Source organism: Rhododendron vialii, chromosome 9a (genome assembly GCF_030253575.1).
Source record: "Rhododendron vialii isolate Sample 1 chromosome 9a, ASM3025357v1".
NCBI classification, from domain to species: domain Eukaryota; kingdom Viridiplantae; phylum Streptophyta; class Magnoliopsida; order Ericales; family Ericaceae; genus Rhododendron; species Rhododendron vialii.
Genome location: NC_080565.1, coordinates 8,067,777 through 8,094,727, shown reverse-complemented (window position 1 = coordinate 8,094,727; position 26,951 = coordinate 8,067,777). Strand labels below are relative to the sequence as shown.

Sequence of the window (26,951 nt, the reverse complement as noted above, 5' to 3'; positions counted from 1 at the left end):
ATTCCCGTGGTTTAATGGTATGTGCTCGGACAAATTATTAGTACTCAGTTGTTAAGTACTTCTGTTGTTTTGTGTGACATTTTGTTTTGGGAATGTGAGGCATTCTTTAGTCTTAATTCTTAAAGACATCATGGTTAGTCTGGCCACGTGGCAGCATATATGACAATCTGGCCACGTGGCATGGTACCTTGCCGTACGATAGCATAGGACTCAGTGATTGTTGGGTCAGGCCACATGGCACCTGTCTAGGCGGTCACGTGGCTTGGCATTATGTCTGTTAAAACTCTTGTTTTGACACACTTACGTCAAGCAAGGTGATAGGTGCTGAAAAGCACCCATTTACTCCTTCTAATTTACGCATTGTTTATCCGTTTACCTTGTTACTTGATGTGTTTTAGTGTTTTATGGTGTTTGCAGACCTCAAAAACTGATGGGTGCGAAAATGTGCAAATTGGATTGAGTAATAAAAAGATTAAAAGAAGCTTGGGGTCATAGTGCAGATTGTCTAAAAATTGCATAATTAATCTATTATTACCCAGAGTCCAAAGGAGCTTAATGTAATTTAGGGCTTAAAAGTTAAAACCGTACAATATAAACTACTCCCTCCGTCCCACTTTGTTACGCCCTTATTCCTTTTTGGGATGTCCCAAAATGATGTGCTTGTTTCAAAACTTTCCAATTTTGGATGTCCATATTACCATATTATCCCTCATTTGTCCCTCCCAAATTCAAATTTTGAACTTGATTTGAAAGAAAAGTGGAGCAAATTAATGACATGACAAGAAAGTTGACAAAAAGTCATAAGTTGCAAAGGGGTAAAATGGTAAAATTGACACAAAGTCGAGGCAATTATGATATTTTCTTAAATTACGTGAAAGTCAAAATGGGCGCAACAAATTGGGACGGAGGGAGTATAAAATATGATGCTACTGATCAGGCGGAGAAATTCCAGGACGACGTCAGCCGGAATTCTTTATTGGACGTGATCAGGCGGACTTCTTCGACGTAATCAGGAGAATAGTTATTGGACGTGGGTTCTCAACCGGATCAGAGGATTTTCTAGCGTTCCGACTATGATTTCATCAATCCATACTGCTACGGTTCCCATTCTCATGGCCGGCTAAACCCCTTGTCTAGGGGGAAGATGAAACTTCGCGCCAAGTAACCTCTTTTATGCATAAGTTTTGGTTTGTTTTTCGGATCGATTGTAAAACTCAAAATTTTTTTCGTTTCAATTGAATGAATTGATTTTAATTCTTTCTGTCGATTGAGTATTTGTATTCTAGATTTCAAATACCTAGTTTTGAATTGGTTTTCACTTATTGTGGTTGGAGTTCTGAGATAGATTATGCTCGTAAGACGGATCGTGCCGTTAGGTGGCCAGATCGTGCTATTGAGAGACGGTCCGTGCTATGGGATAGTCTATGCCTTTTAACAACCTGATTATTTTCTTGACGATTATCGTTAGGATTTGCAAGTCTTAGCGATAATCCCTTTTGATTCGAATAAATAAACCTAACCTATGCATATTGTTGTTATGCGGTTGGAGTGGATTCCAAACCCTAGATATTTTCCTCCATCGTTTCTAAATCTTTTAATTAAATTGTTCTTTAGTTTAATTAGCTCTTTAAAACAAATCAACCAATCAATCTTTACTTTTCCAAATTAATCTAAAAATCAATCGAATTTGTCGTAACTTAGCCATTCAGTCCCCGTTGGAACGATACTCGGTCTTAACCACTATTCTACGGAGTAGAAGTTAATTCTTGGTTTTTATGAATTTATTTTTGACACGGAACGACGCGGTCAAATTTTGGCGCCGTTGCCGGGGACAGTTTGCACGGTTGCGTTAATTTAATTTGTTTTTAGTTTAGTTCATTGTAATTTATTTTTATTTTGTTTGTTAGTTTTGGTATTCTTAGCTACAGGTTTCGAGGCGACAAACGAGCAAAGATCATTGTGGAGAAGCGGTGCCGTGATATAAAGCGATTTCGTTGACTCACTGTGAGTTTGTTCTTATTTTTGGCAAATTAGTGTATGTGTCTGGAGTACCCCATTTTTACAATCAAGGGGTATTGAACTTGCATGCTTAGTCGTCGGTCACAGGAACCTGAACTCGTACCTCTTAATTTTGACTTGGAAAAGAGACGTAGGGGTAATAGAAAGACCGACTTAGTCACAATGGCAGATGATGATCCTAATGGAGAGAGAAGGGTTGTGATACCTGACCCTCTCCCTCTCAACTCACACTTCGCCCCCACGGCTTACACTACACCGTCATGTATACGATTACCTGCAATCACGGCTAACAACTATGAGATTAAGCCTGGTACACTCCAAATGCTCCCTAAGTTTCAAGGGCAATCTTAAGAGGATCCATATCAACACATCACTGAATTTGAAGCCCTCAGTTCCATGCTTTTAATTCATAATTTTTCGATGGATGCATTGAGATTGTGTAGGGAGGTATTCCCGAACACATACATTTAGTTGCCGAACACGTGATATTCGGGAGCACGTGGTAAGTATGACAGGACTTACCGCCGAGCAATATAGTGAACAGCAATATGGACCAATGATACGAGAAGTCATTGATCCATGCTGTTTGTTCGGCAAACAAAGGGCCAAGTTACATGTGAAGTAGGCGGTCCAAAACAGACTGTTCGGTTATGATACAGCCGAACAGATGATGTAAAGAACCTAGCACGTGATACGAGTGATCACGGGTTGAAAACAATGCAATTGATATCCGAATAAATGGTACGTGGGACCATAGTTTGAATATAGACAGGACGGTCATCGTGCTAAACAAGTGTTCGGCAATATGGACCTGTGACATGAGAAGTCAACGGTCCAGGAAGGTTGTATGGGCTCAAGGACCAGTTACATGTGAAGTAACTGGTCCAAGCCGTCTGTTCGGCCATGAGACGGCCGAACAAAGAAGGAGCTCCAATCGAGAGTAGGAGCAAAGGGAATACTCTGGAAGATTCCAGAATAGTCATGTCCCGTAAAGGAATAAGATCCCAAGAATATAGGATCTGAGAAAGATACCCAACGAGTATGGGATGTTTGGCTTGTTATGGAAAAGAGTCCTACAAGGATTAAAGAAATGAGCTGATAAAGGAAACGAGAATCCTTGATATCCTGGGATTCCTATACGATTTAGGAATCCTAGGGCAACACGGATGCTTGGCCCGCAAGCATACGTGAATCTATAAATAAGAGGAAAACCTAGAGGTAAAAGGTACGCAATACCTTGCATTCTTGCTTTCCTACTGATAATTAGGGTTTAATCGCTAGTACGTGATACTAACTTTGGCATCGGAGGGCCTTTGCCACGAGAGGCAGAGGTGCGCTCACCCCCTGTCTATTTTGCAGATTAGGGTTCCGACGACGAATTAGGGTTCCGGTGAAGAGGCACGAGAAAGCCGTTGCAATCCAGTTGATCAGAAGGCATCAATTGTTTTCATCCCCCTACAATTGGCGCCGTCTGTGGGAAACGAACCAGTTCCCTTTTGAAAAATAAGTACGATGGAAGAAGATCCAGCTACTCCATTTAGTCCGAAGGACCAGTTGGGTGGGGGAAGAGATAAATCCCCATCAGGCGCTCCGAGAAAGCCAACTGGTAGACGTGACAGAAGTAACTCCAAAGAAAAAGGAGACAAAACTGCTACTGGCTCCACGAGAAGGAGTAGGTCACATCGAAAGGATGAGTCAGACATTCGTTCAAGAAGTATACACGATGACAATGATCTCCTAGATAAAAAGAGAGGAGAAATCGAGGAGTATGCTCGTTTGATTAAGAAACGAGAGTATGAGATAAAGGAGTTGCAGCGGATACGAGAACACCCAGAAGATTCTGGACTCTCTCGTAGGCATTCCCCAAGAGATGGAAGGACGCTGGTAGTCCATAAGCAGACCCATTCACGAAGAAGAAGGAGCAGAAGTCCTGTTATAGGGCGTCATGAGGCTTCTCCACGAAAAAGGGGAAGAAGAAGTAAAAGCCGAACACCCGAGAGAAAGGCTTCTTCACGAAGAGGGAGGAGCAGAGACAGAAGTCCCACCCCCGAAGAGGAGGGAACTAGGAAACATCATCGAGACAGGTACGAGAGACCTGATGCTGATTGGGCCAAAGCCACGGCTCACAAATCTAAGGAGTTCGAGGATGGGACAGTGACTGCACGTGAAGCAGCACGTAAGGCATTAAGTAATATTGCGGCCTCCCCATTTACAAAGAAGCTACAGGAGGCTAGGTTGCCGAGCAGAGTGAAGCACGGTGCATTCGTACTTTACGAGACAAATACGAATCCCGTGGCTCACATACAGCATTATCAATAGGCTATGTTTATGCATGAAGGGGATGATTCCATCTTGTGCAAGATGTTTCCCTCCAGTCTTGGCAAGGTGGCTTTATCCTGGTTTCATAAATTGGCCCCACGATCCATACAAGGATGGAGGCAGTTGGCCGAGGAATTCACTGCTCGGTTCTTGACAAGCAGAAAAGCCCTAAAGACTTTTGAGAGTCTTTCCACCATGAAGCAGGAGGAGAACGAGCAGATCAGGGATTATGCAAAGAAGTACTGGGAGACTTTCAACGAGATTGAAAGTTGCAGTGAGGAGTACGCGATTGCAACCTTCAAGACTGGACTGCCTGTTCGGGGAGAGTTGCGTCGTTCAGTGAATAAACATCCGGTAGCCGCACTGGCTAAATTGATGGAACGAATAGAGCAACACGCCAGAATGGAGGATGACATACTCCGTGAGGATGGCAGAACAGTTGCCAAACAGTCGAAGGCACCTGCCAAAAAAGTGGATAAGCCAGAGCCCAAGACTTATAGGGAGAGAAGGGAATATGGGCAGGCTAAGAAAGAGCCGTACAAAGATAAGCAAGCTCTTGATCCAAAAGCTTTCTTTTCTATCACTACGGTTTGGAAGGAACCAATATACAGGATTCTTTATCGAATAAAGAATCAGTCATATTTTAAGTGGCCCCCGAGTCTAGGCGGAGACAAGGTTGCAAAACGTGCTACGAATCAGCACTGCAGTTACCACAAAGATTGGGGCCATATGACTGAAGACTGTGAGATGTACAAGAGGCACCTTGATGATTTGGTCTCTCGGGGCTATCTCAAGGAGTTTATCCAGGAGGACCCTAAGGAGAAAGGGAAGGTTATGGAGTTGGGTTACGAGCAAAACCCTAAAGGAGTAATCCATATGATACATGGGTTGGCCACACCTTATACGAGAAATGAGGTTAGGCTGTTACAAAGGCAAGTTAAGCATGATCAGCACGTGATGCGATTGGGAAATAAGAGAGGGCGAGAGACTGATGTATGCAATGAGAGCTTGGCATTCAGTGATGATGACTTGGGAGAGGTCCAAATACCCCACAACGATGCATTGGTCGTAACCCTACGAGTTGGGGAGTATGACATCGAAAGAATTCTAGTGGACTCGGGGAGTTGTACAGAGGTATTGTACTATGATGCATTCAAAAAGCTGGGGTTGGCACAAACAGACTTAGAGCAGTCTACAACGCCTCTCATTGGGTTTGGTGCAGGAGCAGTCTGGCCCCTTGGGAAGGTAACATTACCTGTTCGGGCTGGGTCAGTTGTGTTGAGAACAGATTTTCTGGTGGTTGATGTTCCTTCTTCCTATAACGCGATTATAGGGAGGACATGGTTGCACAAGATGAGAGCAGTCTCCTCGACTTATCACCAGAAGGTGAAATTCCCAGGATCAAATGGGATAGAGGTACTTAAAGGCAACCAGAATGTGGCACAACAGTGTTTGATTTCCATTATCAAAACTGCCCCAAAGGTCCACCATGTTCATACGTTAGAAATATCTGATCAACCAACTATCGAGGATGTTGGAAGAAGTCCGGCTGAAAAAGTGGTTGAAGGATTGGAGAAGATTCAGATCAACGAGACTGATCCTGAAAGATATTTTCTAATTGGAGAATCACTACCGGCAGACGAAAAGACTGAATTGATAGGATTTCTAAAGGAGTATATTGATGTTTTTGCATGGGTCCCAGAGAAAATGCCTGGGGTGGATGCAGATGCGATCTGTCACCATTTAAACATTGACCCTCAGCACAAGCCGATCATTCAGAAAAAACGAAGGGCAGCCGTGCAGCATGTAGATGCAGTGATTGAGGAGGTCGATCGTTTACTGAAGGCCAAGGCAATACGTGAAGTCCATTACCCAGAGTGGTTATCCAACACTGTTGTGGTAAAGAAGAAGAATGGGAAGTGGCGTGTCTGTGTGGACTTCACAGACCTAAACAAAGCGTGTCCTAAGGACAGTTTTCCTTTACCCAGGATTGACCAATTGGTTGATGCAACCTCTGGTTACGAGCGAATGAGTTTTCTCGATGCATATCGAGGATATCATCAGATTGCTATGTTTGAACCTGATCAAGAGAAGACTTCGTTCATCACACCACGAGGGTTATACTGCTACAGTGTCATGCCGTTTGGGCTGAAGAATGCTGGGGCTACATACCAAAGACTTGCAACCATTATGTTCAAAAAGCTCATTGGGAAGACTTTGGAAGTTTACATAGATGATATGGTGGTAAAGAGTCGAGAAAAAGGAGGGCATATTACTGACTTAAAAGAAGTGTTCGAAATCCTGAGGAAGTATAAACTAAAACTCAACGCCTCGAAGTGTGCGTTTGGAGTTGGTTCAGGAAAGTTCCTGGGCCATTTGGTAACTATGAGAAGGATAGAGGCAAATCCCGATCAGATTGATGCCTTACAGAGACTACAGAGTCCTAAAACTACCAAAGAAGTCCAGAGGCTAACTGGAATGGCAGCGGCACTTAACAGATTCATCAGCAGGTCAAGCGACAAGTGCAGACCCTTTTTTCAATTGCTGAAAAAGAGGGAGGGATTTGAATGGGGAGCAGAATGTGAACAAGCCTTCCAGAACCTGAAGAAGTATCTGGCCGAGCCCCCACTTTTGTCAACACCGCAACAAGGTGAGTCTCTAATTCTGTATTTAGCTGTTTCCGAGCATGCAGTAAGTGCAGTTCTGTTAAGGGACTTAGGGATGGAACAAATCCCTGTTTATTATGTTAGCAAGACATTGCTAGATGCGGAAACGAGATATCTGCCTTTAGAAAAATTTGTCCTGGCACTTAGGACAGCCACAAGGAAATTGCCACATTACTTCCAAAGCCATAAGGTTGTGGTTTATACTGAGTTTCCATTAAAATCATTGCTACGAAAGGCAGACTTTTCGGGAAGGATCTCGACATGGTCCGTGGAGTTAAGCCAGCACGATCTCGAATATCAGCCACGCACAGCAATCAAAGGCTAGGTGTTGGCTGATTTTGTGGCAGAATTTTCACCCACTGTGGCTCCCCTACCTCCTACGAGAAAGGAACAGGTGACTGAGACATCACCCATGAAGGATCAACCTTTAGCCGAACAGGATCCCACGGAGTGGAAGCTATTCATTGACGGATCAGCATGTAATACTGGTTCTGGAATTGGGGTAGTCCTGTTTCCTCCTCAAGGAGTTCTGATTGAACTATTTGTTCGGCTTGGATTCAGTGCAACGAATAATGTAGCTGAATATGAGGCGCTCCTGGCTGGATTGAGGAGTGCAAAAACCCTTAAAGCAGAAAGGGTTAGGGTGTATTGTGATTCCCAGCTTGTGGTAAATCAGCTGTCCGGCGAGTATGAAACTCGAAATGAAAAGATGTTGGCTTACGTGCAAGTAGCCAAAGACTTGCTTGATACCTTCGAGAGGGTATATATCGAGCAAATTAGTTCTGGACAGAATGCTCATGCAGATTCTTTAGCTTGGTTGGCTACAGCTGTACCAACCGAATTCAAACGAAAGGTTTCAGTCGAATATCTGAAAAAGCCGAGCATTGGGAGGAGTGTAGACTTGGTCTTGGACGTGAACCAAGGACCAAGTTGGATGGACCCAATCATGGAGTTCTTACAAGACGAGATACTCCCTTCTGACAAAAAGGAGGCCCACAAGATAAGGGTCAAATCTGCTAGGTTTTGGCTGTCCCCAGAGGGAAAATTGTACAGGAAATCCTTTACGGGTCCATATTTGCTATGCGTACATCCTGAAATGGTACAGAAGTTCCTTCATGAAATCCACGAGGGAACATGTGGGAGCCATGCTGGAGGCAGATCTATTGCCCACCGAGCAATTACTCAAGGCTACTGGTGGCCACACATGCAAGAAGATGCAAAGGTGTATGTCAAGATTTGTGAGAAGTGTCAAAAATTCTCACCAATGATTCGGACACCCGCCGAAGATCTGATGCCTTTGACAAGTCCCTGGCCTTTTGCTCAATGGGGGATGGATATCGTGGGTCCATTGCACAAAGCAACTGGGAATCGAAAATTCCTGCTTGTAGCAACTGACTATTTCACAAAGTGGATTGAGGCAGAACCACTGGCCAAAATCACTGAACCTATGATAGAAAGGTTCGTGTGGAAAAGCATTATCACTCGCTTTGGGGTCTCTTATTCATTGATCACAGACAATGGATCCCAATTTCAAAAGAAATTCAAGGCTTTTTGTGCCCAGTATGGAATAAGAAATTATTATTCCACCCCAGCTTACCCTCAGAGTAATGGGCAAGCAGAGGCGTCTAATAAAACTATCCTTGATGGGATCAAGAAGAGGTTGGACAAAGCCAAAGGGAAGTGGCCAGACGAGTTACCATTGGTTTTATGGGCTCACAGAACAACGCCTAGGAGGTCTACGGGAGAGACCCCCTATTCATTAGCTTATGGAACAGAGGCCGTCATACCTTTGGAAGTCGGTTTGCCGACCAATAGGACCGTTTTGGTTGAAAGTGGAGGCAATGACAGGGCCTTTCAAATCGAGCTTGATCTCGCCGAGGAGAGGAGAGAAAGGGCATTGGTCCATCTGGCTTCCTACCAGGAGCAGCTAATGAAAAGCTATAACAAGCATGTTCACCCTCGAGAGTTTGGTGTTGGGGACCTCGTACTACGAAAAGTGCTCGGCAACACCAAGGTGGCCAATGAAGGCAAGTTGGGGGCAAATTGGGAAGGTCCTTATCGAGTTACCGAGATTGTTGGTATAGGGGCCTACAAGTTGGCAGATTTGGATGGTCATCCACTTCCGAGTCCTTGGAATATCCATAATCTACGAAAATTCTTTGTTTAAAAGAAGCATTCAGTTCTGTTTTAGATTTGCACTACGTGATTGTGTGGGAATTACGAATATAATTCCCTTGTTCTATATTTTAGTTGCTAGGGGTACGAATAACGCCCTCTTGAGTTTTACCGATTATGAATAAAATCACTTTTTTTTAGTATAATTGTTATGTTCTAATCTAGAATATTGGTATTTGTTTTAAATACGAACTACGAGATTAGTTTCCCTCATTCGTATTGGGGAGCAGGGTATACAATTCAGTACGTGAAACTGAAACACAAGTATGAAACACTTGTAAGATTTTCAAAACTTTAAGTACGTGAAACTTAAACACAAGTACGAAACACTTGTGTGATGTTCTAAGTATGTGAAATTGAAACACAAGTAGTTTCAAGTACATGATACTTAGGCGTTTTTGTGTGAGTACGTGATACTTAACAAGTATGAAACACTTGTATGGATTTTTAAAGTATGAGAAAATTTAAACGTTATCCAACACACGAGTAGTTCTAAGTACGTGATACTTAGGAAGTTTTTGTGTGAGTACGTGAAACTTAACGAATGCAAGTACGAGACTCTTGTAAACGTTTATTGGCATGGTTTGAAAACATAACGAGTATATGTTAGCCACATTTATTCAAGTACGAGAAACTTAAAAACGTTAAGTACGTGAAACTTATAAATATCTGTTCTTAAGTATGTGAAACTTAAGAGCACACCTATATGATTATATGAACTTTACAAGTGTTTGTACGAAAATACTTGAAAGATTTGAAGACGAATACAAGTATGAATACACTTGTATGTACTAGACTTAAACACAGTACGAGACACTGGGAAACAAATGTTTCTAAGTACGTGAAACTTAGATCAGTACAAAGAAGTCATGTTTGTAGGATCTGTAGGATCTGCTAGAGTACGAAATACTTATGCAAACAACGAGTACGAAGTACTTACGATTAAACTATTTGCATCCGAACAAATGCAAACAAAACATAAAGTTATGCCACGAAGGGCCGAATACCTGTGTAAAACAAAGTATTTGATTATACTGATGCCTCACAGGGCCAAAATATGCTTATGGTCACGCAGGACCAGCAACAGTTTATATACTTACCAGCTTAGTCCACATTCTGGACCTCTGGAATGTTAGTGTTGATCTCAATATCAGCACCATCTTCAACTACATTCTCTTCCAAGTTAATGGGCTCAATGGGTACATCCCGAGCAGGAGCTTCAGTAGGGTCCACATCCGTGGGGATATCTTCCTCAGCATTGGCAAATTCTTCAATTTGCTGTTCAAAGTCTTCCTCTGGATGTCCTGCTGGCTCTGGAATGTCTTCAATGTTCTGAACACGGGTGCTAGGCAGCTCGTTGTCAACCCAGAAGGGTGAATCCTCTGCAACCCCTAGTTTTGTCAGACAGGCTTCCCAGCTGGCAATCCAGACCTGAACCTGTATAGCTGGCATCTGTTCCACATAACTAGCAGTTGTGGCATCATAGCCCTTCTGGTAGCCGTCTTCATATGATGCTTTCTTGGTGCTGTCAATTTCAGATAAAGCCTGATTTAGGCTCTCTTCGGCAATTTGGAGCTTGCCCTTAGCACCATTAAAATCCGCCTTGGCTTTGTCTCTTTCTCTTTCAAGACAAGCAACTGTCTGAAGAAGTCGAGTGTTGTCATTTAGCAATCTGATTTGTTCGGCCTCAGCTTCTTGGTACTTTTGCCCCAGGGTTACCATTTTTTGAATGAACTGGCAAAAACACCGAGTGGTAAGTGACAGGTGTAGCAGTATATGATATGTGGTATACGAAATATACATAAAGACTTATATGAAAAGATTAAGTCACATTACCTTGATACCACTGACGGGTCCAGTGGAGACAAGCCGATCAGGTGTAGCCACAGATTCCTTCTGCATGTCCACAGGAAGCAGTAGACCTTGGGCAAGGGCGAGTGCTGTTTCCGAAGAGCTGGCACTGTCCCCAATGTGAACAGGCCGATCACCCCTAATGAGATTAGGGGTCCAGCTTTCAGGAAGCACTGGAGTACTCGAAGAAGGGGGTTGTTGAACTAAAGTAGTGGTTTGGGTAAGGGCGTCTCCAGTTTCTTCGCTCCTGGGACGTTTGTCCTGATGAGCATCGGTAGCCTCGACGGGACTATCTTGTTCCCGAGGAGAAGTTGACGATCTAGCAGATCCCCCCTATTGCGACGTGAACGTGGGGGAGGGGCGCCAGTTGATGCTACCCTATTGGTAGCACCACGTCCTCGTGAGGAGACAGTAAGTAAAGAACTGAGGTTAATGGGTTGGTGCGTCATCGTACCTGAGGCTGGAGGTGATCGAGAATATCCGGATGAGGACGACTGACTGGTAATTTGGAGAGGAACGGGTTGTTGTTCGACAATGACTTGCCTACGACCAGATCTTCTGAGTACCACCCGTGTTTGAGGTATACCGTCAGGAATAGCAATTTCGCCTGACTGACCGGCAAGAGTGACACCAGCTTGAAGCCTTGAATTGTGTGGTTGGGGAGCCGTGGATGTAGACGCAGCACTAGTGCTAGGGTGGGCAAGTCTTCTGTCGATGACCCCTCTGTACAAAGGATCGTATCCCAGCAGTATATTAGCGTCTCGACCCCGACCAGCTATTCGGGTACCTGGTTCTCCTTTGTATTTCAGGATCCTGTTTATACCCTCTGTTCGGACGTAGCTCGGCTCACGTCTAGGACGTTTGTTAACGTTCTCAGCTGCAAGATTGGAGTTATAAAACCAAAATTAGGCACATGGAAAGCTACGAGAAAGCAGTAAATGAAGAAATTGCAAAAGATAAAAAGCAAGAGCATACGTGGATAACCCCATATGTGGGGGCAATGGAACCCTAGCACTTGGCCATCCTCTCCTAGTGGCTCAAAGGCTCCAGTGACATAGAGAAAATCAATCTCATGATCCCGAGCGGAGTCTGGCAGGTTGACCACGAGACGCTTTTCTGCCCTTCTAACTTTGAAATAGTAGGTATTGTATTCAGGGTTTAGTACAATACTGTACCACCACTGAATATCCCAAATACCTAACTGGGTCCCCAGAATCCTATTTAAAGCTATTACACCCATTATCAGACTAAAGACGTTTGTCGATACTTGCATGGGAGTCAGACGATACCAGTTTAGGATTTGGCGGAGTAATGGGTGAAGAGGAAATCGGACTCCACCTTCGACAATGGCCACAATTGGGATACACATTCTATCCCAAGAGCCACCGTCCCTATCTGCTCCTAAGGGGGCGAGTTCGAGCCCAACATTATCAGGAATGCTATATTTAGACCTAAATGCCGTCATGGCAGTTGAGGTTTCGCAGAGTCTCCTAAACTTACTGGGTCTAGGAGGGTTTTCGTTGTTATCCGCCATGGATATATTCGAAGAAAAACTTAAAGATGGAAATGGGGGCGACTGAAACCCTAGAAAACGACCCACGAAACTGAGAATGGAGATCTCAGATAGAAACCTAAACAGAAGAAATGGAGTAAGAACGAGGATCTTACAAAGATGTTGTGACGATTTCCTGGAAAGTAATCGGATTTGCAGATGGCAGCGATGGCGGATAGCGGGTTGCTTTCGCCTGATTTCTAGAGAGAGAAGGAGTGCGTTTAAGTTTTAGGTAAAAAAAAACCAAAAGGAGCCCTTTCAAGGGTTTAAGGGTAAGAGACGGAGACGAAACGTCTCCTCTCACGCCGTTGCAGGTTAAAGTAACGGAAAGCAGAAACCGTTCTGACGCCGTTTCTTAGAACGTTAGTTCGAAATTAATGCTAGGCATACGAAACGTGCCACGTGGAGTCATTTACCCCGAAATGGTATAATGACAGAGGCGCCAAAAGGCATCAATGAAATATTGAAATTATGACTGCACGGGATCAGAAGAGTCTGGTCTAAATTAAATTCTGTTTCTAAGCATCATATATTGCCCCCGAACAGTGGTAAATAGATGAAGCTGGGGAGCAATTGTAGGGAGGTATTCCCGAACACATACATTTAGTTGCCGAACACGTGATATTCGGGAGCACGTGGTAAGTATGACAGGACTTACCGCCGGGCAATATAGTGAACAGCAATATGGACCAATGATACGAGAAGTCATTGATCCATGCTGTTTGTTCGGCAAACAAAGGGCCAAGTTACATGTGAGTAGGCGGTCCAAAACAGACTGTTCGGTTATGATACAGCCGAACAGATGATGTAAAGAACCTAGCACGTGATACGAGTGATCACGGGTTGAAAACAATGCAATTGATATCCGAATAAATGGTACGTGGGACCATAGTTTGAATATAAACAGGACGGTCATCGTGCTAAACAAGTGTTCGGCAATATGGACCTGTGACATGAGAAGTCAACGGTCCAGGAAGGTTGTATGGGCTCAAGGACCAGTTACATGTGAAGTAACTGGTCCAAGCCGTCTGTTCGGCCATGAGACGGCCGAACAAAGAAGGAGCTCCAATCGAGAGTAGGAGCAAAGCGAATACTCTGGAAGATTCCAGAATAGTCATGTCCCGTAAAGGAATAAGATCCCAAGAATATAGGATCTGAGAAAGATACCCAACGAGTATGGGATGTTTGGCTTGTTATGGAAAAGAGTCCTACAAGGATTAAAGAAATGAACTGATAAAGGAAACGAGAATCCTTGATATCCTGGGATTCCTATACGATTTAGGAATCCTAGGGCAACACGGATGCCTGGCCAGCAAGCATACGTGAATCTATAAATAAGAGGAAAACCTAGAGGTAAAAGGTACGCAATACCTTGCATTCTTGCTTTCCTACTGATAATTAGGGTTTAATCGCTAGTACGTGATACTAACTTTGGCATCGGAGGGCCTTTGCCACGAGAGGCAGAGGTGCGCTCACCCCCTATCTATTTTGCAGATTAGGGTTCCGACGACGAATTAGGGTTTCGGTGAAGAGGCACGAGAAAGCCGTTGCAATCCAGTTGATCAGAAGGCATCAATTGTTTTCATCCCCCTACAATTGATTTTGTTTCAATTCACTTTAATAGGGAACGCCAAACATTGGCTTAGTACTTTGCCAGCTAATTCTATAACATCTTGGGCGCAAATGAGTACGGCATTCCTTAAGAAATTCTTTCCCATAGGAAAAACACTCAGACTTCGGCAGGAGATTACCACTTTCCAACAAGCTGATAACGAACAGTTCTATGAGGCTTGGGAGAGATATGGGGATCTCATTCGTAAGTGTCCGCACCATGACATACCTAAGTGGCAACTAGTACAGAGTTTTTATTTCGGGCTGCATCCGCAGCATCGTGTGATGGTTGATGCCTCATGTGGAGGCTCTGTGATGGTTAAGAATGAAGAGGATGCCTGGCAGTTATTTGAAACTATGAGCGAAGGGTCCCTGCAAAATGTTTCTTTTGAGAGGAGAACTAAGTCAGTCATTACTTGTTTTGATAAGCCACGAGGTATGTATGAGATTAAACCATCTCATGACCTCCAATCTAAAGTAGATGCACTGACTGAGAAAGTTGAACAGCTTCTCACCAAGGAATTGGCCACCTCACAGCCTCCACCTTATCAGGAGGCATGTTCTTTATGTGCTAGTCCGGCCCATCATATTGTTGACTGTCCTGCAGCACCACAATTCCCTTTGTTTGTGCAAGAACAGGTTAATGCTGCACAAGGGTATGCCAATGCGCAGGGTTTCTCCAAATCGAGTAATGATCCTTTTTCCACTACTTATAACCAGGGATGGAGCAAACATCCCAATTTCTCATGGAAGACGGAACACCAGGGTAATAGTTTCGCCAAGCAGCCTAGGCCATTCAACACGCAATTTAACCCTGCGGCCTATCTCTCACAAAATCAGCAGCAAGCACATCCCCAATCCTCGCGGGATCCATCCTTTGAGGAAAAGGTGGTAGAAGTGCTTGATAGACTAAATGACACCCAACAGCAGGTGCGCACCAACACACAGTCCATCGCAAGGTTAGAGACCCAAGTGGGTCAAATAGCCAATGCACTCAATCGGAGAGAAGAAGGTAGGTTGCCCAGTCAACCTGTCCAACCCCATGGAGGACAGTTTGTGGTTCATGACTCGCCTCCTGCTGATGCTAAGGTAATTATGACTTTGCGCAATAAGAGAGAGGTCAAAACCCGACCAGAGAAAGTGAAGCCGAAGGAGCATTTGGCTCCCTCCGACCCCGATGACTTTGGGAAGCGGAGTTCACAGAGTAAAGAGGGAATCCCTCCAGTCACACCTGCATCACCCACTTCCGTGTCAGCGGGCTCTAAGGTACCACCTTATGTGCCTAAAGCCCCGTTCCCATCATGTTTGAATGCACCATCTCCCTTTCCTAAGAGGGGAGCATCTATGGAGGATATCCTTGAGGTTTTTAAGCAAGTCAAAGTAAACATTCCTCTCCTAGATGCGATCAAACAAGTCCCCACTTATGCTAAGTTTTTGAAGGACCTTTGTGCTCAAAAGAGGAAATGTAAAACCAATGTATCAAAAAAGGTCCTTCTCACCGAGCAAGTGAGCTCAGTGTTCCAATCAATTGCTCCCCCTAAGTTACAAGATCCAGGCACCCCTACTATTTCCATAGGAATAGGGAACCATGTCATTGAGCGAGCATTGCTAGACTTAAGGGCTAGTGTCAATTTGATACCTTACTCGGTGTACGAACAATTGGGACTTAGGGAGTTGAAGCCCACGTCGGTTACCTTACAATTAGCTGATAGATCCATTAAGGTGCCACGTGGAGTAGTTGAGGACGTTCTTGTTAAGGTTAATGATTTTTACTTTCCAGCTGATTTTATAGTCCTTGACACAGAACCAGTGCAAACCCTTAAACAAACTCCAGTTATTCTTGGTCGTCCCTTCTTGGCGACGGCCAATGCTAATATTCATGTGAGGGGTGGGGAAATGGAGGTGACCTTTGGAAACATGACCCTTAAGCTTAATGTTTACAAGGCTGCAAGACCTTCTCCAGTGGAGGAAGACTGCTTCGCAGTCGATGTCGTAAAGGACTTAGTGGAGGAGGTGTTGCCTTCTATTTTGACCGATGACCCATTGGCCGCTTGTTTGGCTCATTTTGACTTTGAGAATTTTGATATTGATCAGTCTATTGAGGAGGTTAACACTTTACTTGGTTCCACACACCTAATGGTAAGCCTTCCTCGACCAATTGAAATTGAACCGTCCACTCCTTTTGTAGGGTCCCCATTAGAGCTTGGGTTACAGTCTGTGCCACCTAAATCTATGGCTCCATGTGTTGATTTGGTGGCGGCTATCACAATAGATTATGGACATATGGAGTGTATTCAAAGTTGGGGGGTAGGTGGTTCTTGCACAAATATTCATTGTTCAGAGGGAGAGATGGAGAGTAACGTGTCTTCTTCGATCTTAATTTTTAGGGTGAGTTTCGAAACTTTGCCATTTAAGCACATTTTTCCTTGGTATGATGATTTTATTTGTATGGTGACCAGAAGGACAATTCCGACTCTTTTACGTGATCAATTATCTTTCATTTTTCTAGTCGGGTTAGATGATATCTTTTGGAATGATCCATCTCGATTAAATTTTAAGAGGAGGATAAAATTGTTTTTAGACCGTTGAGTGTGAGGTGGATCGTGACAAGTCTAGGAGACTTTAAATCCTTGGAGGATGAGATACCTCCAGTGTTCGCCGTGCTCGAACGGCTTCCAACGGTCTGGTATAGCCACCTTGTCAAAGCTATGTATGTAGTACTTAGGAGGTTGGGTCTGGCGGCAGGTGCGTATTTAGCAGCGAGAAATCTGTCTGAACCATCTGACTTTAGTGTCCAGCTTGGCGGAGATTGCTTCATAAGCCGAGTGGTGGGTAAGGAATCTGGCAGCCCCAGAGGGAGTGACAGCCTATTAGATGATGGCACCACTTCTCAAGATATCGTTGAATCCTACGCATATTGCTCTTCCAACAAGTAGGGAACCACAGTCTTTGACAAGGGAGAAAAGTAGTACCCGTGTCTTTCGCGTGAAGAAAGTGGTGGATTTTAATTGTTGTTTATGTTTTTTATGCAATCTCTGGAGTTTTCTTTTCTTTTTGTTTAGTTTTTGTTTTGTCAGTTAGTCTTGTAATTTATTTTCGTATCTTGTTTTGGTGGAGACTAACGCATTGCAGGTTGTTTCATTCAAGTTGGGGGGTCTCTCGGCCACCATATCTTTTCTGCTCTGCTTATTTCTCCACTCGAGGTGATATCCTTCCTCTCTCTTTCTTTCCATTGCCTTATTTCTTTTAGTGCCTTTGCAATCACTAAGGGCAGTGACTAGTTTAAGTTGGGGGGTGAGGCATACTTTGGATGCTTTTTTTTTTTTTTTAGTAGTTTGTTTAAAAACGAAAAACACTGAAAATTAAAAAAAATGGGAGCCTTTCTGCATGAGATTGTTGTCTGTTGTGCTCGCTTGTTGATTACTTGAGTATAGGCATACTGCTACCATTTCGATATCTCTTTGGCAGAGTAGTTTCATTTGCTGGACTGCTAGTGCTTTTGTTTTAGCATTTTTGCACATTGCACGTTGGGCCTTGATTGCTTGTGAGCTGTGATTTGACTGTTCTTAAAGGCTATGATTAGTGGAGACTTGTACCCTTGTGAGCTTTTGAGCCTTATCTTTTATTGGAGTGGTGTCAATTAAACTCTTTGTATGTCATGGAAAGAAACACATTTGTTGTCAATCTCATCATCTTTGGCCGCCGAGTGTTGGAACTTGAATGCATAACAATATCCTTTGGTTTTGGTTTGTCACATGGATGTTACACCCCTGGGAGAGGATTACAGGCACTTTCTTGATATTTGGGCCAGTTCATTCCTTTGTGTTCACATTTATCCCTTGCGAGCCACATTGAGCCTTACAGATTTAGCCTTTTCTTGGTTAGCTCCACCTTCCATATTGTGTTTGGAGAAAGGTGAGAATGTAAAGGTTAATTTTTGGGTAGATTGTTGAATTTTGTGAAGTATTGGTGGTGTCCCTTAAAAAAAATACACAACAAAATACAAAAGAAAAAAAGAAAAGAAAAAGGGGCACCGATAAGTTGAAAAAAGGAGGAATGGTTGCTTTGTAATTGAAAAATGTTGAAAGGTTGAAATGAGAGATAAGGTGGAGTTGAATTAATGTTAGCGGGGTACACATTGCATATTTGCCCCGTTTAGTTGAAATACTTGCCTATTCTCTCACACTTGAATCTATTTTTACCCTAGCCTTGATACATTATCCCATCCCTAATGCTATGACCTTGAATAAAGTCCTGTTTGATCTTAGGGGTGTTGGGTTGAGGATTGATTGGTGAAGAGTTTCAATACTTGGCATTTTGTTCATGAGATTGTGTGTCCACTATATAAAGCGTTCTTTTCATGTCATAGTGTGCGGAGTACTTTGCTTTCTATTTACGTAACCTCCAAACCGCACACTCGAGAGTTCATAATGCACCTTGTTTCGAGTGATTTCATTTGAGAGTGCATGACACAGTAAGAATTGAAGTCGAGGCTCGGTCCACAGAGAGCGGTTGGTTATTGTTCATATGTGATTGAGGCCCGTATTCACACACACTAAGCTTCAGTGCAACAATTTATTTCTTAATTGTTAGCACTCGGAACTATGTTTGCCTTGCTATATCTTTGTGGTAGCTTTGTGTCCTCTGCTTGATATGTCAATGAATTGCATGATAGGTTGTGTTCTTTGTGTTGAAAGGTTCCCCGTGTTTATGGGTGTTCACTGCTGATAACCCTTGCACTTTTACGAGACTAAACTCGTCCTACCGGAGCACCCGGGGGTTCAAATGTCCTATCTGTCATTGCTTTCATTAGTTGTTTAGTTATTTTCTTTGCTTGGGACTAGCAAAGTGTAAGTTGAGGGGTGTGATAGGTGCTGAAAAGCACCCATTTACTCCTTCTAATTTACGCATTGTTTATCCGTTTACCTTGTTACTTGATGCGTTTTAGTGTTTTATGGTGTTTGCAGACCTCAAAGACTGATGGGTGCGAAAATGTGCAAATTGGATTGAGTAATAAGAAGATTAAAAGAAGGTTGGGGTCATAGTGCAGATTGTCTAAAAATTGCATAATTAATCTATTATTACCCAGAGTCCAAAGGAGCTTAATGTAATTTAGGGCTTAAAAGTTAAAACCCTACAATATAAACTATAAAATATGATGCTACTGATCAGGCGGAGAAATTCCAGGATGACGTCAGGCGGAATTCTTTATTGGACGTGATCAGGCGGACTTCTTCGACGTAATCAGGAGAATAGTTATTGGACGTGGGTTCTCAACCGGATCAGAGGATTTTCTAGCATTCCGACTATGATTTCATCAATCCATACTGCTACGGTTCCCACTCTCATGGCCGGCTAAACCCCTTGTCTAGGGGGAAGATGAAACTTCGCGCCAAGTAACCTCTTTTATGCATAAGTTTTGGTTTGTTTTTCGGATCGATTGTAAAACACAGAATTCTTTTCGTTTCAATTGAATGAATTGATTTTAATTCTTTCTATCGATTGAGTATTTGTATTCTAGATTTCAAATACCTAGTTTTGCATTGGTTTTCACTTATTGTGGTTGGAGTTCTGAGATAGATTATGCTCGTAAGACGGATCGTGCCGTTAGGTGGCCAGATCGTGCTATTGAGAGACGGTCCGTGCTATGGGATAGTCTATGCCTTTTAACAACCTGATTATTTTCTTGACGATTATCGTTAGGATTTGCAAGTCTTAGCGATAATCCCTTTTGATTCGAATAAATAAACCTAACCTATGCATATTGTTGTTATGCGGTTGGAGTGGATTCCAAACCCTAGATATTTTCCCCCATCGTTTCTAAATCTTTTAATTAAATTGTTCTTTAGTTTAATTAGCTCTTTAAAACAAATCAACCAATCAATCTTTACTTTTCCGAATTAATCTAAAAATCAATCGAATTTGTCGTAACTTAGCCATTCAGTCCCCGTTGGAACGATACTCGGTCTTAACCACTATTCTACGGAGTAGAAGTTAATTCTTGGTTTTTATAAATTTATTTTTGACACGGAACGACGCGGTCACAAGGCGCGGATGCGTTTGCAGGCATTAGTTGGTTGAGTGCGGACGTGCCCAGTTTTATAACGCCTAACTTTTGATGACGATTGCCGTGAATCGTGACTTCTAACATGTAAGGCGATTGTGTGTGATCTAAAGGGTAATGATCACAAGGAGGTTTCGTGGTTTGCCACACGGTTGTGGGCTTAAAATTTCTTAGTCGTATAGAAAATGAAATGTAAATCGTAAATTTTATTATACCAGGATAATAAAGGGGTACAAGAAAAGTAAAATTTAAACTACTTAAAGAAGTAAGTTCAAATGGGATTTGAGTACGAGGTACTCAATAGTCTACTTGGCTGAAAATAAGAAAATGTGTTTAAGCGCTGGGCTTTGATTGATGTTGGACTTGTTTTTCTCCTTTGATTCTACTATAGATAGAGAAAGCAGTAAGTTGATTCAGGCCTGAATCCGAATTTCTCTCTTGCTCCATATGCTGCCAAGTGTCCCATGATGCTCCTTCTTTTGTGTATGCAAGATCATGGGTAGTTTTTGGCAGTTGAAAGATATGGGGTGATGTATCAATAATTCTCCAGTTCCTCATTTTGTGCTAGCTTGACATGTGGTCCATTAACTGAGTCAATAGCCTTTGAACTTAGAAGGAAAGTAACTGCCTCCAGGAAATATCCAATTCCCTAAAAACATAATAAGAAATCCATGGCCCAATAAACTTATCAATCAATAATTACACAATTTCGGCCCAATTTAATTAAAGAATTAATTAAATGGCCATTGACGGCTAGCCTGATCGGCGGTGCCAAAAACGAATATAAACAGTCGGTTGACGGGCCATTACTTGTCCCACGACCTGGGTAGCGTTAAGGCGAGAAGGTGGTTGTCGGCGATGTCACCTCGGTACGAGGTCGGCAAGCGGTCCATCTTGGACTCCAAGGCAAGGCACTCCTATAAAATAATGCAATGATATCCTCACAGTTATGCCTTCTTCTCCTTGTCTAAGTGTATCACACAAATTCCAAGTCTAAAAGTATTTAATTGATTCGAATATAAAAGAGTAGAATCTCTGATAATTTCTTAATCAGAAAAATTGATCCTTTGATTCTGCAATCCATCTTTGGTGTTTGCAGAGATGACGACGAATTTGACGAGCTTTGATTTGAAGGTTTTGAATCTTCTTCTCAAGTTGAATTGCTTAATCTTCTTCAATTTGGGGTTGAAAAAGCTGATGAGTTTGTGAATGCTGACCTGAGGGTTGAAAAAGCTGATGAGTTTGTGAATGCTGACCTGAGGACTTTGGAGATTCTCTTCTCAAATAGTATTTGAGGTCTTCTACAATTTAGGTAGAAGGAGATGCCAGATTTGTAGATCAACATTTGAGAGCTTTGGAGTTTGTTTTCAAATCTGTCTTTGAGATCTTTTTCAATTTTGTTGAAGGAGATAGCGGATTTTACAAATTTGATTTCAACGTTCTTCAGAACTTTAAAGCTTTGATATGCATAGTTGTCTTATTTTATGTAACCGTGGAAGAATTCTGAAGGGCTTCAAAGTTTTGTGATTTGTTTAGATTGCTTTTTGAAAAAAAAAATCTCCATTCAAAAAACATTCATTATCCATACTTTCAATCATTACTCACATTTATCTTCAATCATTATTCTTATTTCTCTCTCCAATCATTACCTCTATTTCCAATTATTACTCTCATTTCTCTCTCCACTCATAACCCTATAAAATTTCTCAAAAACTCATCCAAACACAACATAATTCATCGGAGCTCTCAATTCTATAAGTGTTTGTGATGATCTAAAATAGGAGAAAGGTCACCTCTATCTGTGAGATGAAGACTCCAATCCTAACCTTCATATTTATCTCTTTAATTATATTCTTTGTTTAATTTAGAAGGGATAATTATTATTTGATAATTATTCTTTTTCTTTCTTATATTTAAGAAAGATAATTATGCATAAAGGGTACATAATTATTATATCATTTGGCGGCGTAATTTGATTGGTCGGGCTTGATAAAATAATAATTGTGTCATTATGACATATGGCACCATTTGATTGGTCCATTCACATATCTTGGACTTTTGACCTATGAACGCCTTGCAGTATTTGATTGGCCCATCCATAAAATTTTGACTTTTGACTTGTAGACACTTTGCAACATTTGATTGGCTAATTTGTGTGCCCTAGCAACAAGTGGCGATTTGTGATAGGCTAGAAATTTTACATGCCTATCCTAAGCTTTGTGTTTTCTTTCTGTAAGGTGAGCACTAATTAATTAACTTAGTTATCTGAGTGCCTTAGATGAATGGAGATACAACCCAAGAGTAAACCACCCCACAATTAGGGGGAATCGAATCTCGTGTCACTGGCTTGAGTAGTGATGATGAATGGTAAGAAGAAGTTGCTAGACAATAATTTTTTTCTTACCTTGTGTCCTTATCTTCGATCCATTGCCAATATTGAGGATGTTGACTGTGGCAGACATAGAGTTCTCTTGCAAATAGCACGAAGCAATTCTTGTTTACCTTCTCATCAACGAAGAACTTCTGCAATAACAATTAACAAGATAATAATATGAAGAAGGGAAAGGCTGCAATACAATTCCCTATTTGGGTTTGTCCCATATGTAACATTTAGTGTTTACCGTTGGATTCTTGGACGTAATATTGACCCTTTAAAATTGTTACAACAGATTACTGGTTACCTAAGCTATATTTCAATTTTTTCTCATCAAGACAAATCAAGAAAGCAAGGGAAAAAAATTGACACAAAAAATTACCAAAAATTTATAATAAACAGAAATTGGACAAAAAAATTAATCTAACCCAAATAACTTTTTTATCGTAAGTATATGTACTTACGGATTCCGCAGTAGTAATGGTAAGAGCCCCAATAAATAATTCAAAGTTGTAGACTTACCAGTTTGTTGGGCTTTAAGAAAACTCCGGAATAGAGCTGATGACAGAGTTTGTCAGGACATGAAGTGTCGAGGGCTATGCCGAAGTCGTTGAGAATGGCCAGGAAATTGAGTGAGGGCCTTGTGATTCCTGATCTTCTAATTCCTGCGATTTCCTTTCCCTTTGAGTCTTTCTCCCTTGTTTGTTCACCTTGGTTCCTAGCTAGCCAAGCAAAATGATAAGTGAAAGTGAGGAGAAAAATAGATAGATTAAACTACAAGCACAACTAGTGTGATATATATTTTTAAAAACAGAAAGTCTACGCCCACCGCTTAACATTCATGGTTCGCTGCTCCTTACACCATTCTCAATCTCACTGTCCAAAAGTGTTTTGATTGCCAAAGCGGACGGTGAGATATTGAGTGGCGAATGTTTAGTAGTGAAAAGGAACGATGGGCGTAGACTCTGTTTTCGAAAAACGAATATATCAGCACAAAAAGCACCACGGCCGCCACAGCACATACACTTCCATCTGATTCCAGTCGTCGGCGAACAAATCTCGAGATATCTCTGTTGGTTATTTGGTTGGTTTAATGTGATTTTATATATCGTGTATGCAAATGGGAGAGATGAGAGCGAAGTACAAACCAAACTTCGCGGTAAATTACTAAACAAATACTAGCCCAAGACGGAGCATGGTAATAATTAAAGATTATCCCACTTACTCCATCCCAAATTGTTAATACTTTTTTCTTTTCTTTTTTTTGGATATATTCCAAAAAATTATTCAAAAGTTAACATAAAAAAAGTGTCCAACATTACTCATTTGCCCTTCCTTTTTACATTTAAGAAAATAGGGGCAAATTCGAAAAGTTTAATGCTCCTACAAATTCGATTGCCGGAAGTTTTCAATCTTCAATCTTTCCAGGAAAATTTATAGAAATGGTCCTCCTAGTTTTACCTGAGTCTCATTTTCGTCTTCCAATTATCAATTGCAACTCTTTTGATTTTTAAGTTTGGTTTTCGTACCAAATTGGTCCAATTGATAACGTTTGTCAGTCAAACTGAATGAAAAAAAATAAGATTAAGAGCAAATATCATCAATTGGACTAACTTGGTACAAACTGTAACGTCCAAACTGTCATGCTTTGTTTGGATTGATTTTTGGAAAAAAAAAATTATGAGAGTAGTGGGGATAATAAGTGGAAAGAGATAGAGAGATAAATGATGAGAAATAGGGGGATCTTTTGAAAAATGCTTTTCAAAAAGTTTTTTCCATCTAGTTTAGCTGACGGAAGTTATCAATTGAACCAATTTAGTATAAAAACCAAACCTGAAGGTCAAAAAAGTTATAATTGATACTTAGAGAACGAAAATGAGACTTGAATAAAACAAGAAGAACCATTTATATTAATTTCCTTTCCCAGATGCTTTCAAAAATCCACAACAAAAATGACTCAAGTAGTTGAATCGAAGTAAGGAACTTCAATGATCCCTCGATCGCATATTTACTCCCAAGAATCAAAATCATGAACCTCGTTGGATGTTTTCTGAAGTTATGACCAATTTTTCGGTGACTATGACGTATATTTACTCCCAATAATCAAAATCATGAACCTCGTTGGATGTTTTCTGAAGTTAGGACCAACTTCTCGGTGACTATGTCGTATTTGGTTAGTGCGAAACCCTAATAGGATGCATATTTATAAGCTCGTAGACACCCAAATTTGGATGACTTTTCTCATGGTTTAAGGGTTCATTAGAGCTCACAAAGCTCCTGGGGTCTATGTGAAGTCAACCAAATCATAAAGAAACCTTCTCAACATCGAGATTCCCTCAAGGCAGGGCCTAAATTATTCACGCAGTAGCCGACAAATCCATCTGTCGCCTACTAGTTCAATCTTTTTCCTGTGGCATCTTTTTAGCCGAAAGCTCCAAGTGAGATCCATCACTTGTCGGATCAAAAAAGAAACGAAAAAATATCCATCACTTGTCCCCGAGATCAATCCACCGGCCGGCACGTTGTTCCAGTGGCCACCACTTTAATTTCTATGGAATTCTAGAAGCTCAGGCAGATGTTTGATCTCGTTCAGATCTCTTCGAACCGATCGGCATAACTTGGTGTGCCCGATCAAAACTCTCCAAGATAAAAGTTTTGAAGCCTTAATCACGTCTAATTTTCAGAGATTAAATTAATTCGTGAGATTGATCCCTTAAACTCCATAAAAACCCTCTCCTGCTCCGTTACTTTACACAAATCATCTCCCGGACTCCCATACTCCCTAGCTTCAAAAGTCCTAAACCTTCGTGAGTGGAAAACCCCTGAGAGATTAAATTCCCAAAAACCTATTTAGTTCTTTTCTTAGGTTTTTGTGAATCAATCACTTAAAGCAACCTCGAATCGAGCAATCAAGCTTGTCATGAGGGATCAATGTGGAAAGGCTACAAAGCTTTCGGTTTGATTAATTTGCGCTTTACTATTTTCTAACCTTTGTTTCTGCATATTTAAGTCTTCTGTTTTGGCGTGAAGAAGAACCCCGGCCGACGCATTAATGTCGCAGCCGGTATATCCAACCCAGTTGGTTCTGGCAGCCAATAGATCAATTCTGCGGCTGACATATCGTCTTTAATGGAATAGTTTTCTTTCTATTGTGTAATGGGCCGAAACATCCGAAGGTTCAGAGGGTCCAATGGGGTCGTACTTCTTTGAGCCCATCATTCAGTTGTCTCAGTTCGTCTGTGGGTTAAGATGAACACTGACATGATGTGTCGCTTGTCTTCCGAAGGATAAACGGATCTCTGAGCATACTACCGAACTCCAAAGGTTTTGCCGAGCATATAGGGGCTCGCTCTTACTCGGTGAAATCGTCTTTCGCTCGTAAGGGTTCATTTATTCAGATTATCTGTTATCATTCTGTAGGAATGACATACGTTCGGTGGAACTCCTATTTGTTTGGAGGAAAGTTCATTCGGGCACCGCCTTAGTGGAACCTTCTAGAAGCTTCCAGTGATATGTGGGTTGTCTTCTCTGATAATCGAAGTGACATCTCTGACATTGACTAATGCGACTCTGCAAATCCAGGGAAGCGGCGTTCATTAAATGACTCTAACATATGACGTCATCCGAACGTGGCTAAACGCGTGAGAAGCAAAGACAGCTTGTTCAGCACTGTACTCTTTTGCCTATGAATAGAAGAGTATGACTTCGAGGGGATGATTGGATTTTTATCTGAACAAAACTCTTCTTTCTCCTAGCGAATTTCTTGAAAAACTTCTTCTCTTCATCTCCACTTATTGACTAGTTCGTCAGAGCTCCTTCCCGGAGGAACACCCCCCTCCGATTCTGCAGGAACAAGAAGACTAACTCAGTCAACCAACAGTCCACCAAAGGAAGGAAAAAGACCAAGAAGATCACGGTGAAATCAGCTCCCCACAATTGGCGACTTTGCTGGGGAACCTTGCATACTTTTTTCCTGGTAAACAGTGGACCTGATCTTATCACAGATCGTGTTCTTTTCTCTTCTCCCCTCTTCTAAACAAAACAAATGGCTCAACGACTCCCACCACCAGGTCCAGAGAACTTCACCCTCGGGTTGGCAGGTTACGGGTCTATCAATCTCGAATCCAACCAAGCTACAAGGGCGGTTCCTCCGGTTTCTCGCCAACTCTCTTTCCTTCAAACCGAATTAAAAATCACCTTGGCGGAGCAAAAGCGTCAGGTAGCGGTCATCGCTCTACTTCAACAGCAGCTGGAAGAGCGGGATGGAGGGATGACCATTACCCCAACTCACGGGCATCCTGTCGAACCAAGCCTATCGAA

The 26,951-nt window shown here is 42.0% G+C and overlaps 1 protein-coding gene and 1 non-coding gene across 2 annotated transcripts in view; both read right to left on the bottom strand.

The window, feature by feature from the left end:
- The window catches only part of LOC131300354 (protein PHLOEM PROTEIN 2-LIKE A1-like), a 29,206-nt gene extending 5,413 nt beyond the window's left edge, over positions 1–23,793 (bottom strand). Inside the window, exons 1-3 of the mRNA XM_058326142.1 lie at positions 23,656–23,793; positions 23,154–23,349; positions 22,662–22,780 (exon numbers count right to left, since the gene is read on the bottom strand). Of these exons, the coding sequence (XP_058182125.1) occupies positions 22,662–22,780; positions 23,154–23,349; positions 23,656–23,663 (323 nt within the window). The 5' untranslated portion in view covers positions 23,664–23,793. The remainder of the gene's footprint in view (positions 1–22,661; positions 22,781–23,153; positions 23,350–23,655) is intronic.
- On the bottom strand, positions 14,314–14,420 carry LOC131302214 (small nucleolar RNA R71). Its single transcript, XR_009191676.1, has one exon. It is a non-coding gene; the product is annotated as a small nucleolar RNA R71 (small nucleolar RNA).
- Positions 23,794–26,951: the final 3,158 nt, after the last annotated feature.